The 13,849-nt window shown below is 38.3% G+C and overlaps 2 protein-coding genes across 2 annotated transcripts; one reads left to right on the top strand and one right to left on the bottom strand.

Annotated features, from left to right (window-relative positions):
• Positions 1-1,589: 1,589 nt before the first annotated feature.
• LOC102789145 (uncharacterized) lies at positions 1,590-5,937 on the top strand. The gene is made up of 7 exons (XM_006779904.3): positions 1,590-2,426; positions 3,080-3,202; positions 3,356-3,472; positions 3,681-3,737; positions 4,661-4,816; positions 5,034-5,147; positions 5,274-5,937. Exons 2-7 carry the CDS (start codon positions 3,080-3,082, stop codon positions 5,319-5,321), a joined length of 615 nt encoding a protein of 204 aa, XP_006779967.1. The 5' UTR covers positions 1,590-2,426; the 3' UTR covers positions 5,322-5,937.
• A 2,319-nt stretch (positions 5,938-8,256) lies between these two features.
• Positions 8,257-12,162, bottom strand: LOC148106392 (uncharacterized). Its single transcript, XM_087843291.1, has 3 exons — positions 12,157-12,162; positions 11,132-11,271; positions 8,257-10,981 (listed from the first exon to the last, which is right to left on the bottom strand). Exons 1-3 carry the CDS (start codon positions 12,160-12,162, stop codon positions 8,257-8,259), a joined length of 2,871 nt encoding a protein of 956 aa, XP_087699417.1.
• Between the last annotated feature and the right edge of the window lie 1,687 nt (positions 12,163-13,849).

Raw genomic sequence — 13,849 nt, 5'->3', positions numbered from 1 at the left:
GCTGTTCAATTTGATTTTTTTCCCATCTAGCACGACACCAAACAGCATATAGCTAAACAGGAAATCAGCTCTTTATGTGTTTTCCACTCTCAGGCTATTTTGCCACAGTCCACTTCTTCATTTTAGCCCCCACACAGAAACAGTTCATCCCTCCCCTCTGCTGCTTTGGCTGGAGTGATGAAAAGTTTGACTCGATTTTAAGGAGTCGATCATTTCGATTCAGCACATTCCACAGAGTGAAAGTGTTTATAATTAGTTGAAAAAGATTTTTGTTGGAAGACGTATGTCTGTTCTCATGCATGTGCACCTATTTACACATTTGAATATTAATGTACTTAAAATGGAAAAAAATAACAATGATCATAATGTCCACCTGATTGTTCAGTACATAAAACTGACTAGTAAGTAAACACCGTAATGGATAGTTCACAGTCATTCACAGTAAAAAGTAAAACCCTTCAGCTACACAGAAATGAGTAAACACTTTGGAGGAATGGGGAGAAAAGAGAAAAACACTCCCAAAAAACTCAGAGTTCAAAATGATGTGATCGTCCAGAGATTACCCATAAGCTGCTCCAGATGTGAACCTGATATGAGAAGAGCTTCCACACTGAACTACAGCTCTGACTGCACAGCTGCCTACGGTCTGTTTTTTTCTCTTGTTTACTAGCTTTCTTTTTGCTTGGTAAAAAAAACCCCAAACTTTATTTTGTAGTCAGTCACTTCAAAATGAAGTACAGTTGTAGCTTAAAGCAGAGACACTTTTGAGTGTCGGTGGGTTGGTGGAACAGCAGATTTTCCTTTTTTAAATAAATAGTTTATAGTACAGTGCTTCTGCTTATGTTGTGAATGGGCTTACTGTGTACAGTTGCTTAGTTTACTTACAGACAACGAGCTGAAGCCCCAGGCAGCCAGTCTATTGGACTATTAGTCAAAGGAGCTTGCAAAGAAAAGCGTCTGGACTTCTTTAAGTTACTTGAAGACGTTTCACCTCTCATCCGAGAGGCTTCTTCAGTTCTAAGGTCAAATGGTGGAGAGTCCCAGATGTAAACCTGGTGGGAGTGTCCCCCCACAGAGGGACAAAAGGACCCCCTGATGATCCTCTAATCGCCTGAGCCAAGGTGTGGAACTGGGTGTGGGTCCCAATCAGCCAGAGTTTCAGGTGAGTTCATTGTGAAACCTGGCCCCACCTTATCATGCGAATTCCTGAGGTCAGATGGCCCAGGGTGTGAGTGGGCGTTAAGGCGTCTGGGAACCCATTTGACCTTAGAACTGAAGAAGCCTCTCGGATGAGAGGTGAAACGTCTTCAAGTAACTTAAAGAAGTCCAGACGCTTTTCTTTGCAAGCTCCTTTGACTACGATGACCTGGATGACTGAGAACCTTCACAGACATATTGGACTATTGTTGATCAGTTGCTAGTAGCTAATCTGTTGCAGACTCCATGCTATTTCAACAGCATCTGTAGCATCAGGCTTTTGGGCTTCTCAACAAGCTTAAATGGGCTCCGGGAGCTTTTATCTCCTAAGATACAACTAAAAATGAATGCTGTAGTGTATAATTATGGTTAAAAGTGAAAAAATATTGTGCTGGCATAAGAAGTGTGCTGCAGTAAAATAAAAGTTATTCTACCACAGACAGGAAGTGTTTAATCTTTGTAGTTTTTTTATTAAACCGCATCTGTTTTATATTTTAAAATTCAGTCCAGCCAATCGTTTCTTCCTTACCAATTTATCACTTTAACACTTTGTCCTTCCCAAACTTCTGCTGTTCAATTTGATTTTTTTCCCATCTAGCACGACACCAAACAGCATATAGCTAAACAGGAAATCAGCTCTTTATGTGTTTTCCACTCTCAGGCTATTTTGCCACAGTCCACTTCTTCATTTTAGCCCTGCCCCATTTTAGCCCCCACACAGAAACAGTTCATCCCTCCCCTCTGCTGCTTTGGCTGGAGTGATGAAAAGTTTGACTCGATTTTAAGGAGTCGATCATTTCGATTCAGCACATTCCACAGAGTGAAAGTGTTTATAATTAGTTGAAAAAGATTTTTGTTGGAAGACGTATGTCTGTTCTCATGCATGTGCACCTATTTACACATTTGAATATTAATGTACTTAAAATGGAAAAAAATAACAATGATCATAATGTCCACCTGATTGTTCAGTACATAAAACTGACTAGTAAGTAAACACCGTAATGGATAGTTCACAGTCATTCACAGTAAAAAGTAAAACCCTTCAGCTACACAGAAATGAGTAAACACTTTGGAGGAATGGGGAGAAAAAGAGAAAAACACTCCCAAAAAACTCAGAGTTCAAAATGATGTGATCGTCCAGAGATTACCCATAAACTGCTCCAGATGTGAACCTGATATGAGAAGAGCTTCCACACTGAACTACAGCTCTGACTGCACAGCTGCCTACGGTCTGTTTTTTTCTCTTGTTTACTAGCTTTCTTTTTGCTTGGTAAAAAAAACCCCAAACTTTATTTTGTAGTCAGTCACTTCAAAATGAAGTACAGTTGTAGCTTAAAGCAGAGACACTTTTGAGTGTCGGTGGGTTGGTGGAACAGCAGATTTTCCTTTTTTAAATAAATAGTTTATAGTACAGTGCTTCTGCTTATGTTGTGAATGTGCTTACTGTCTACAGTTGCTTAGTTTACTTACAGACAACGAGCTGAAGCACCAGGCAGCCAGTCTATTGGACTATTGTTGATCAGTTGCTAGTAGCTAATCTGTTGCAGACTCCATGCTATTTCAGCAGCATCAGGCTTTTGGGCTTCTCAACAAGCTTAAATGGGCTCCGGGAGCTTTTATCTCCTAAGATACAACTAAAAATGAATGCTGTAGTGTATAATTATGGTTAAAAGTGAAAAAATATTGTGCTGGCATAAGAAGAAATCCCATTAGCTACACACATGCTGCCAGAGCTTCATGGGAACTATGATTTATTTTTCCTGTGTTAAGTTAAACATTGTTATTTTAGTTTTTCAGATGATAAATCTGACATTTGATACATGCATTTGTTAAGAATTGATTGAGAATAATGATTGTGAACCATTGTGTGTTAATGGGTTAGATGTCTGCTGAGCTCCTCTCTGTGAGTGATCCAGGTGGGAATAATGGAAATCCTCAAGACACCTCAGTGGGGGGCACAAAACCTTTACACCGCTTCTTAAAGGGACAACCCAAAATTATTGGTGTAAGACACTGACACATACACACACGAATGTTTGTTGTTTTGTTTCATTTCAGTATCTTTCCACATTTGAGAAGAACTTGAGGCTTATATTGCCACAGAAAATAAAACATAGCTAACCAAATCATGCTAAAAGTTGTTTATGTTTTCTCCTAGACAATTGTGCTGATCTTGGGTGCATCCTTCTTTATCATATCCATTGCGATCACGGCAGACTCCCAGATGATGCATATATGGACAGTCATCCCACCAGGCTTCCTGCTGGGGACACTGGTTGGTAGTTCAACAAGGGAATAATAAATAGTGCCTTGGGAAGTTTGACGTGACTCAATATTTTTTCTAGTACAACTTAAGAAGTATTAAATAATCAGAATTTATATTGCACTTCATTTTAGTGTCAGTGTTTGCTTTCCTGTCACCTTACAACCATCCAACACATGGGATATGTAATAAATCTGTCTTTCTCTCTGTCTTCTCATAGTTAATCATATGTGGAATTACATACATTTTGGCACAACACAACACCACCAAGAAAACAGTAAGTTCTACTGAAATATGATGAATGTTATATTATAGCAAAATTATACTAGAACTAGATATTGAACAAGAGGTTTCTTCAAATAAAAGTGTTTATTGATGCCTTAGAATTTAATATTGCATTATCATCAACACTGATTTATAGTTTAATGTGTAGTTTGATTTATAGTTTCACATTGTTAATATCTTAACACCTGTGAAGATAAATCACATCTTTACTGCTTCCATAGAAATAAACAGGGTATGTAGTGCTGCAAATGCACTTGATTAATAGAGCATCTCTGTAAAAGTAGATGTTTTTGGCAGTTTGCTGGTCTGGAGCATTCAGATGTATGTTAACAACAATCTTCACTATGTGGACATCATATAATTCACCCCAAAGTCAGATCATGCGACAAACAAACTATACTACAGGTCTTTGTTAGCATGTTAAATGTTAATTTTTATGACAGTACAACTGGAAAAAGACTGAAGGAGAATAGTTTGTTTGGAAGGTTTTCCATTAGAAAGCCTTTTCACAGCAAAACACTGGACACCAGCAAATCTACAAGAAAGAAACTGGGAATAAAAATACTTGAGGTGCTGAATGGTCCAGCTGAAATTCTGTGGCTGGACCTTAAGAGAGCTGTGCATAAACAAATGCTTACTAACCTCAATATAATGGGATTTTTTCTTAAGAAGTTGCTCAGAACGTATCATTTGATTGTTGGAGATTTCTCCCTTATGCTAAAGATTCTATAGATTCTTTACCTTACAAAGTGCCTTGAAGTTGTGATTTCTTTTTCACATTTTATTTGAAGTTATTGCTACAACAGTGGTTCTCATGTGTACTCAGTTTTTCACAGAACTGCATAGACTCCAGTGGAAACTTTTTGTTTGAAATGACTGTGTATCACCCCCATCTTTGTCTGTTGGTGTCTGCAGGTAACCATTTCGTTATCTCTGAGCATTGTCTCCATACTGGTCGCATGCTGGACTTTAATACACATCCTGCCCGACATAGAAGCATATTCCTACCACCTAGATTACATTTATGATAATGGAACCTTTTCATTTACTGAACCAATGGAAAATCGCCAGGTGATTGTTTTATCATATTTCTCAGCCTCAGGTTTTATGTCTCTGTTATTGTTATTGTTATTGTTATTTGCCTATCTTTTGGACAGCATGATGTATTTTGACTGGAGCTTTAAATTTAACTAATTAAATTCTTAAATGTATTAAATTAAATATAATATAGCGTTAAATGCTATGTAACAGTGTATTTCATTTCTTTAATGTCAAACCTTTTTTTTAGCTCATGGGATTGGCTTTGGAAGCAGTTTTGGTGTTCTACACTTTTGTTGTTGCAGTTATTTTCATTGTAATGTCAGCTCTGGCTGGCATTGCCCTGCGATCCACAAAAAGCCAGGTAAGAGGACACACTGCAGTCATTGCTTAGTGTTGGGAATGTCCCACAAGGAACTTATTCCCCAATATTTGTTTTAAAAAGTTGCAAAAGGTCAAGTTACGCTAATGATTTTTTCTCCTCTTTCAGGCCATTGTAGTGATGACTGCTGCATCACCTGATTTGTCAGTTGAATAGCAAGCACAAGAGGACTGTCTGAAGTGTGAAAAATTAAGAGAAGAAATATATATATACTGTATAAACAAACCATTTAGTTTTGCTGAAGGGGCAGACTCAATACATCGTTTTGAAATTGCATGGTGTATGGCCTAACATAAACTTGATAAATCAATAAGGAACAAATCAATAATCTGTTTCATACAAGTATGGTTCATATTCCATGTCACATGCTAATACTATCCTTAATAAACCAAATTTATGTACAAATGTATTTACTGGTCCAATTTACCTTAATTAATTAGATACTGCCATTTAATTCTGTTGGGGCACCTCCCCAACTGAGTTTTAGCAGATATTCTGATGGTTCCTTATAAAATTAATACAATTAATTAATTGCATTATTGCATGTGTTGCACCTTTTTTCATATTTCCCTACTAATTGTATTTGTTTGTAATGTGTGCTGATATATGTGTGTTTGTATGTTAATAAAGAAACAGAAAGGAGATAGAAAGGATGTTTGCAAGAAAGACACACACACACACAAATATTTTTAAGGTATCGTAACATTTTTCATGAAACCTTTTAATGCAGTTAAAGTACAATGTTACATTCTTATAATATTAAAGTTAAATGACCTCAAAATTAATTACATCTGTTTTATCAGAAATGTTTGTCTTTGTCTCACTTTGCAGTTTGACTGTTCCAGTGTTCTTAGATCAGCTGGTTGATTTTACCTGGAGACTGCTCATCTCACAGCTAATGTTTCAAAAGCCATAGAGCCCAAACTATTACATTAGTATAACAAAACAATATTAACAGCACTCCTTATTAATCATAAGTACACAAGTAAATGTCCTACAAGGTTTTTTTTTAGCATCACAAGTTAATAACCCAACTTAAAAAAAAAAAATTCAAATAGGCGGGAACTTCAGAACATGAAAATGCAGTCTTAGGAACTTAAAGCACCTCTCATAAATTGCATTGCCCTTTTATTTATATATGTATTTACCTCAAAGGTACCAATAGCTCATACCAGGTGTAAGATACCAAATAATATGATCCATTTTCACCCTTCTGTCCATAACAGGAATATTTTGGAATAGACCAGACAGAACATGCACAGAACCTCATAGCCGCCCTTGACTCATGTTTCACACCATTGGCACAAACACTGTGACACCCAACAAGCTGTCCTCTCTTACAGGGAACACTATGTGAGACATATAACTAATACATATAGAGAGATTCAGAATCACAACACTATATGGAATGAAGTCAACATTATGGCAAAGATCTGCTACACTTAATGGCTAAACATGCAAAGTTAATAAGAGCATAAAATATGTGTGTCTCTCCCTCTCTGCATTAGACTAGACAACTCTGGTACCTGTGGATGTGAAAGGCCGTGAAAGCAACTTTGGAATATAATGTACCAGCCAGTTAGTTGACATGGTAATATCTTTAAATTAAATCACACACACAGAGGAAATGTCATGGTTCTGGCTACCTGGTGAATGTGAAGTCATTATTAAGTTTTACTCGGTTTGGTCTCTAATGAACTCTATCTGTTTAGATACTAAATGATCTACTTTGTGCATGAGCTGGTATCTGTTTGTTGTTTGGTGCCAGTAGTATACTGCAATCTTTTAGAGTGTTTTACACTGATATGTGAATGCAATAGCTGCCAGTACAGTAAACTGCAAGCCGAACAGATAAAGTAGAGGGAAGATTCAGAATGGTATTTTCTGTAGATTTGGCCATTATTTTCACATTGTTATTGTGAAATATCAAATATATAAACATAAAATATTCATTTGTTCTACACTTAGTTTGCAGGGAAATGCCACCTTGTTTTCCAGGTTGCTTCTGTGCCTGCCTGCCAATTGCTTCTGGGTTTCATACTGATTTGCAAATCAGTCATACCATATGTTTAGCTTAAAATAGTAAAAAGGGAATATATCAACTGTTAAAAATTGTATACTTTTGAATTTGATGTAAGCAAATGTTATAATGGGGCAATTTTTAAAAAATGGTGAATAATGAAGGATATGTAAATTTAGGGGTAACAGGAGAATGCTAGGATAGGATGACATCGACTAAACAACATGACTGGTTATAAAATGAACAGAAAAAAGAGGACACATCTTTCAGAGGAATGGAGGAATTCACAACACATGAAATACAACAAATACAATAAGAGAAAGGCTAAAAATCTTTCACCAAGGTAAGAATGGAAAACATGTTGCCTTTAAAACTTCAGCATTTAGTTACCTCAGTTGCCAAATACTTATACAGGGTTTCTGATATCAGAGATGATGCATCACTGTCAACATGGCCTTATCTCGCACTCTGTTCTTAATGTGTTGCTGGCATCAAATTCAAAAATGCAGTTCATTTGATTCATTCTCTATTTATGCATTTGATATGTTGCCTCTGCACTATGTTCAGTTAATAGGTTCTTTTATTTAATGGCTGTAGGAAAACTAATTCTCTATAGTAAACACATTATGGGAAACAACTCCTACCAGTTTTATTACCTTTGTCAAGGGCGCAAGAACACTTGTTTTTGCTGGTGACAGAAACCAGATATCCCAGAGGTCGGATGAAATGCAGAGACTCCAAACAGGACGGTCCTGCCCTGAATTGAATCCAGGACGCTATAGCTGTGAATCAACAGGATTACCTACTGCTGTATATTAAAAGGATTAAGATCCACAGCATTTATTTTTCTTTACTTTCTTGGCCTCCTACTTTTTTGCTTATTTAGAATAGCCTATATTAATTGCATTAAAGTGACTAACTTTCAGCTGCAAGTTCTGATTTTAAAAATCAAACGTAAAAAAATTCCCTGTCTTACATATATTCGCAAGACACTAAAGGAAACTGTCATCCTAACACACATTATATTATAATGAAAAATGCATTTCAGTTTCCTAGATTTTCCTCAAACTCTCAAGTTGATGAAGCAGGGGGCTTTTGAAAATCATTCCCAGGGGTACATCGCTGATGAACACGCATGTGCTCGGTGACACGGTATTGGCGTGAAAAAGTCATAGGGCAGCGGGGGCAGGGGAAGGGCCTTACACCAAGGTGGCTCCGCACATGTCTATTTAGAGAACCTCGTTGGCTAAAGGAACGGTCGCATAGAGAGCATTGGAATGGGTGGTGAACAGGAGATGACAGATGAGCCGATCTATTGGTTGGCATGCTGGTTGAAAGGCCAGATGCCATGCAAAAAGACACAGAGGGTTGCACGGAGTCTGACACTCCAGGAGGTGAACAGTGTGTCGAGGTAATGGTTTGGTTCTCACCTTCTTTAAGGTTGGAAACTTCAGACACAATGCAAGAATTTTGAATAGTCTCAACAGCTGGATTACTTTGAACAACAGTCTTTCTTTCCTCAGCATTTGTCTTTGCAGCCCAGTGTGTGCCACCCATATTAAGTCTCCCAGTTCCAAATTTAGCCCTAGCCGTAACTCTTTTCATTTCAACAGATGCTACAGATGTTTTTTCGTACCTTTCTGCTCCATCATGTGCCCAGATTCCAGTTTCAAACATATCCCCTTTCTCTTCTGTGCCAGATTGGTGTTTGCAGGATACTAATAGTTCTGCAGGTCTTGTGCTAATATCCAGAAGAAGAAACTGGTCTGTAGTCTCTGTTGAGCTGTAGTGCTGCTTTAGGGGACTCTCAAAGGCACCAAAGTCTTCCTCCTCACTTGAACCATCAGAATCATCAAAGTGGTTTGAGTGGAAATGTTTGTGATCAGAACCTCCCTGCAATAAGTGCACATCCTCTTGCATATCATCATGCTGTAGGCAATGATAACGAAGATGTCCATAATAAGAGTGTCCCACAGCACTGTCAACACTGGTGTCAGACATGTTTCTGTCCACAGGCATTGTAAAAATCGAATGTGATTCTGTGATGTCAGTGCCTGAGGTCTTTTCAGTTTGCAGAGATTTAGGGAAGCTATCAGCATGGTATTCTTTGGTTTCCACAGCTGTAGGACTGTAGTTTGAATCATGGTTAGAAGGAGCATTGTTTGCACTTTTGTCAGTTCTGTATATGTTTGAGTACCCTTTCTTTGGTTCATAGTTGCAGTGGCTGTCCTGTATATCACTTTCAGCTGGAACTCTATTAGAGTAACTGTGTTCCTCTTTCACCTCTTCCTCTGGACCTAGATGTTCTGTGTTTAAGTCCTCCACAGGATGAGCAATAAGTGGAACTTCAGCTCTCAGACTTCCTGGTTCTGCTGTTGCCAATTTGCTGACATTGTAGGATTCAAAGAAATCCAGCTGCTTTTTTTGGGGTGAGAAATCATCAAACCTGAGATCAATTTTATGCTTCAATTCTTGGCTCCAGTCCTTACTCTGCAGCACTGAATCTTCTCTAAGATTGTGTGTATTTTTCTGAAAGGAATCACAATAAGCATGCTGATCATTATTGTTGGTAAAGTGAGATGATCCTCTGTCAACACATTCATTGTCCTGTATTGTAAAATGATCTGAATCGCTGCTGTCAAAATGAGATCTACCTCCACTGGATTTGTAATATAAATCTTGTAAAGCACATTGATCTAAATTATCCTTGTTATTCAGATTTTGTGTAATGGTGTGTTTTTTATTGTGGCCGTATTCCTGGCTCTGTGCTTGATATTGACGTTTGCATTTAGATGTAATACCTTCAACAACGCTGTCATTTTCTATGCTTGCTGAACGTGAGACTGGAGACCTGCTGGAGTTGCTTGAAGCCTGGAGGGCTGAATGGAAGGGAGACACAGGAGACACATCTGCTAGCTGGGGGATAGCTGCTCTGCTGCTGTGACAGATGACAGGTACTGCCCCACAATATGAATGTGGGGATGAAGATGAGCTCTTCCTATTTTCAGCTGTCCTCACCAGAGTGTCACCTGTGTACCTTTGCCAGATGCCAGCTGGATTAAGCCGATCCTTTTCCACCTCTTTGTCCACTTTAGACGTGTGATACACTTCAGCAATGCTAGGGACATTTAGAGTCAAATGCTGTGGCGTTAGATAAGTTGCTTGTCTGGCATGTCTTGCATTTGTGCTCCTTTCAGTTCTTTCAAGTATACCACAGGGTGCACTTGGATAGCTTAACGTCCTTGCATCCCTTCCACTGCAGTGGTCTCTGCCATTTCTTCCTGTATCTATTTCTACTTCATCAGTGCTGCAATCCATAGCAGCTGAGAGCATCTGACTTTCACTAAACTGATCCACATTGTCTGAATCCTGATACTGAATATCTCTCTCTGGTGAGGTTGTCATACTTTGTTCACTGGAGATGTTTGTTTCGTCAGGTTTTCTAAAGGTAAAAATGCTGGATGTTGATGGCATATGAGGGGAGGTATTCACAGTTGTCCTATAAGAATTCTTTTCAGCTTCAGCAGAAGCCTCTGCGCCATTTGCAGCGCAAACCTCAGTCTGCTGTTGAGCCCTCAGAGCCTTTTGCAGTTCATCCATCTGCAGGTAGCAGGCAGCTGTGAGCAGACTATAATACTGTTGTTGGCCGTAACTGTAGGGCAAATCCCCTGTGTAAATATAGTCCAAAAGAGGTGTTAATACAGAGTCAGAGAGACATTTGGCTTGCAGCTCCACCAGAGCGCCAGCAGAGGACAAGACAGATGCCAACACTGGACTAGAGGCTGCCAGCACACATCTGGGGGAACAAAGAGCAGTTTTGTGGTGAGGTCTGAAATCATGAACATCGTGTAAGACATACACTGTTATTATAATCATGATATCATTGGGCAGTTTGATGATATGTATATGTTGGTGTGTTTGTTTGTTATTAGCTTATTTTTCTCACCTGTGTGCGGGGTAAAGTTGACCTGCATTCTGTCCCGGTCTGAGCACAAGGTCACAAAAGTGGCCTTGTTTTCTCTGCAAGTTCAGATAAGCCAACAGTAACGCTGCATGTCTACCAACTTCCTGAGCACAAGGTGCCACCTGGAGAGTACAGAGCAGTCAGTAAAAATAGATTCTCGCTTATTAAAATCAAGTACTAGTACGAACACGTTCATAAAGACACTTGACACAGCATTAATCAGGTGACAAAATCAAATTAATCAAAATCAGTGCATTGAAGCTAATGAGATGATTCCACTGTCCATGTTTGATGAACTAGGGTGGCGAATCTCAATAATACACTTCCTTAATTACCACATTTTGTCAGTTTATCACTTGCAGTTTGTCACTGCAAAGAGTAAATACATCTGATAATTTTGCTCACACTGCCAAAGCGCCTTATTGCCTTCAGATTAGCGGGGTTACATTTTTGTATTGATTGGATTTGGATTGTATCACCCATCACTGAACAGTGGCAAGGTTAGGTTACTTTGAACAGAAGGAATAATTAAAGTGATCAAAACAAATCTGAAAAAGCTGGGTGTGCTTCCTAAACATTTCACTATCTAAAGCATATTTTAATGCTTTCTCTGATGGCTTAAAGATTTTGTCCTAAAATGCACCATCCAACAGATGTTAAAACTTAGTAAAGACATGTATTCTAGAGCTTTATGTCCCCATTTCTGCCAAATTAAAGAAAATGTGCACACACGAAGAATATAAAAGCAGACTGCCTTTCTCTTAAATTATAAGCTGTTAAAATCATAAGACATTTCTTTATGAGGTTTTCCAAATTTCTAGAACTACTTTAAGCACATAGGAAAAAATCTGATTTTAAATACACACAGCTGTCAATAAATGTCTTTGTTTCTTGTTAATATACAACAAAAATGCTAAAAATCTACCCTGAACTCCAAACTTATACCTGACTATTAAACTGATCAAACATACTATTTCAAATGTACATTAGGAAAAATGATCCCTTACCTCCATATTATGTTGGAAGAAAAACAACAAACCTCGGCTGTCTTGCTTGCAGTGAAATGAAGAAAAGAACTGTATATGCAGGATATATAGTACCACTTTACTATCTACGCACACTGTCTCATTCGGAAAACAATCACACGCTTTTCATATTGGGAGCATGGCGTGACATGAATGGACAGGTGCTTATAAGGAGTGCTAGCGTCTAACGTCAGAATCTCCATAGCCTCTTTTGGAGAGAGGACTGAGACCAGCCCACGGACAGCCAACAAGATACCACAGAACTAAAGCAATCAGAACCAGTGTTTGTACTCACATCAGACAAAAGACAGTGCAAGCTCCTATTAAGTCCCTCATACCCATAATAAAACGGAAGCAGGAACTATTTTAAGGAGCTTTTATTTTTGCTGGGAGGTTAGAGGTCATGGACAGTTATAAAATAGTCTGCAATGAACGTAAACTATAGACATTCAGAGTGCACAGCTGATTTTAATCTTATCAAAACATTAATTACTCTGTTAGCTCTGAGTCTCCACCAGTCTTCTGCTGAAATGGTAAAGTTAGAGAAAAGCATTATGATTAGCACTAAAAAAGAAAAGTGGGATGTATTTAAGTATTTCTATTTGCTTTGATTCTACAGAGGGAAGCTTCTCCAGTGTCAGGACTACGAGCCAGTCCCCCTCAGCTGACGTTTTGTTGACAACGCCATACTAAGCCATTTCTCCACCCTTCCACACCATGTGCCTGTCACGCCTTTCTAATCTCTTTAGCTCTCTAATGTCACAGCCACACCTCCGTCCACAACACAGCAGGACATTTAACCTAAAAAGTGTGCAGTAGCACTACCACTGCATCACAAAGTAAATAATAAAAATAAGTCCAGTGGCACTAAAAACAGGGCCAGAACCCTTAATGTCGCAGGAAATGTCGAGGACTGAAAAATTCTTAGCTGCTATGAAATATTTAAAGTATGAAGAATTAAGTGCATAGTTATTGCATATGCTACAAATTATATTAGTTTTTCAAAGTATCCCATGCATATAAACCAAAAAAAAAAAAAAATATATATATATATATATATACTGTATTTTTTTAGTCAGTTTCATTATAACATGTTTATAAAAGTACAAGAAAATGGAAGATGAATATTTTGCCAGGTGTTAAAAATGTCCGCTTTAACATTAGTACTTTTAGTATGCGCACTGTGAAGTCATCGAGTGCCACAGTACAATGTAGGTACAATAAACAGGCAAAATATCACAAAATTGTATTTCTTAGCTGGCCAATGGTTGAGGTGCATGACATCACTGTATGATTAATAGTACAACTCCAGTCAGGTGACTCTTAATGCATGACTCTGTGTCTCATGATTTCTGCCTCTCACTGCAGCCGAATTTTAAAAGAATGTCAAAGAAAGCATATACATAGTATGAACAAAAACAGAATTTTAATAGTTAATCGATTTGCCCAATATAATAATTGTTTGAATTATGTAACCATGCCCCTCAGCCCCTCCCACCCCTTTCTCTCTCTCAGAGTACCACACGTACTTAAAGCTTGGCACACCATGGCTTTGAATGTTTCCATTCACTGGGTGCTTGGTGACATAGCTCACGTACTGTACTGCTGCATTCAAAGACAGTGTCTCCCTTGCTCACAGACACAGCTGCACGTTTTGGAACAATATGATGTTATG

This window comes from Neolamprologus brichardi, chromosome 1 (assembly GCF_056152115.1).
Source record: "Neolamprologus brichardi isolate AB-2024 chromosome 1, ASM5615211v1, whole genome shotgun sequence".
In the NCBI taxonomy this organism is placed as follows: domain Eukaryota; kingdom Metazoa; phylum Chordata; class Actinopteri; order Cichliformes; family Cichlidae; genus Neolamprologus; species Neolamprologus brichardi.
This window is presented reverse-complemented; position numbering and strand designations above follow the sequence as displayed.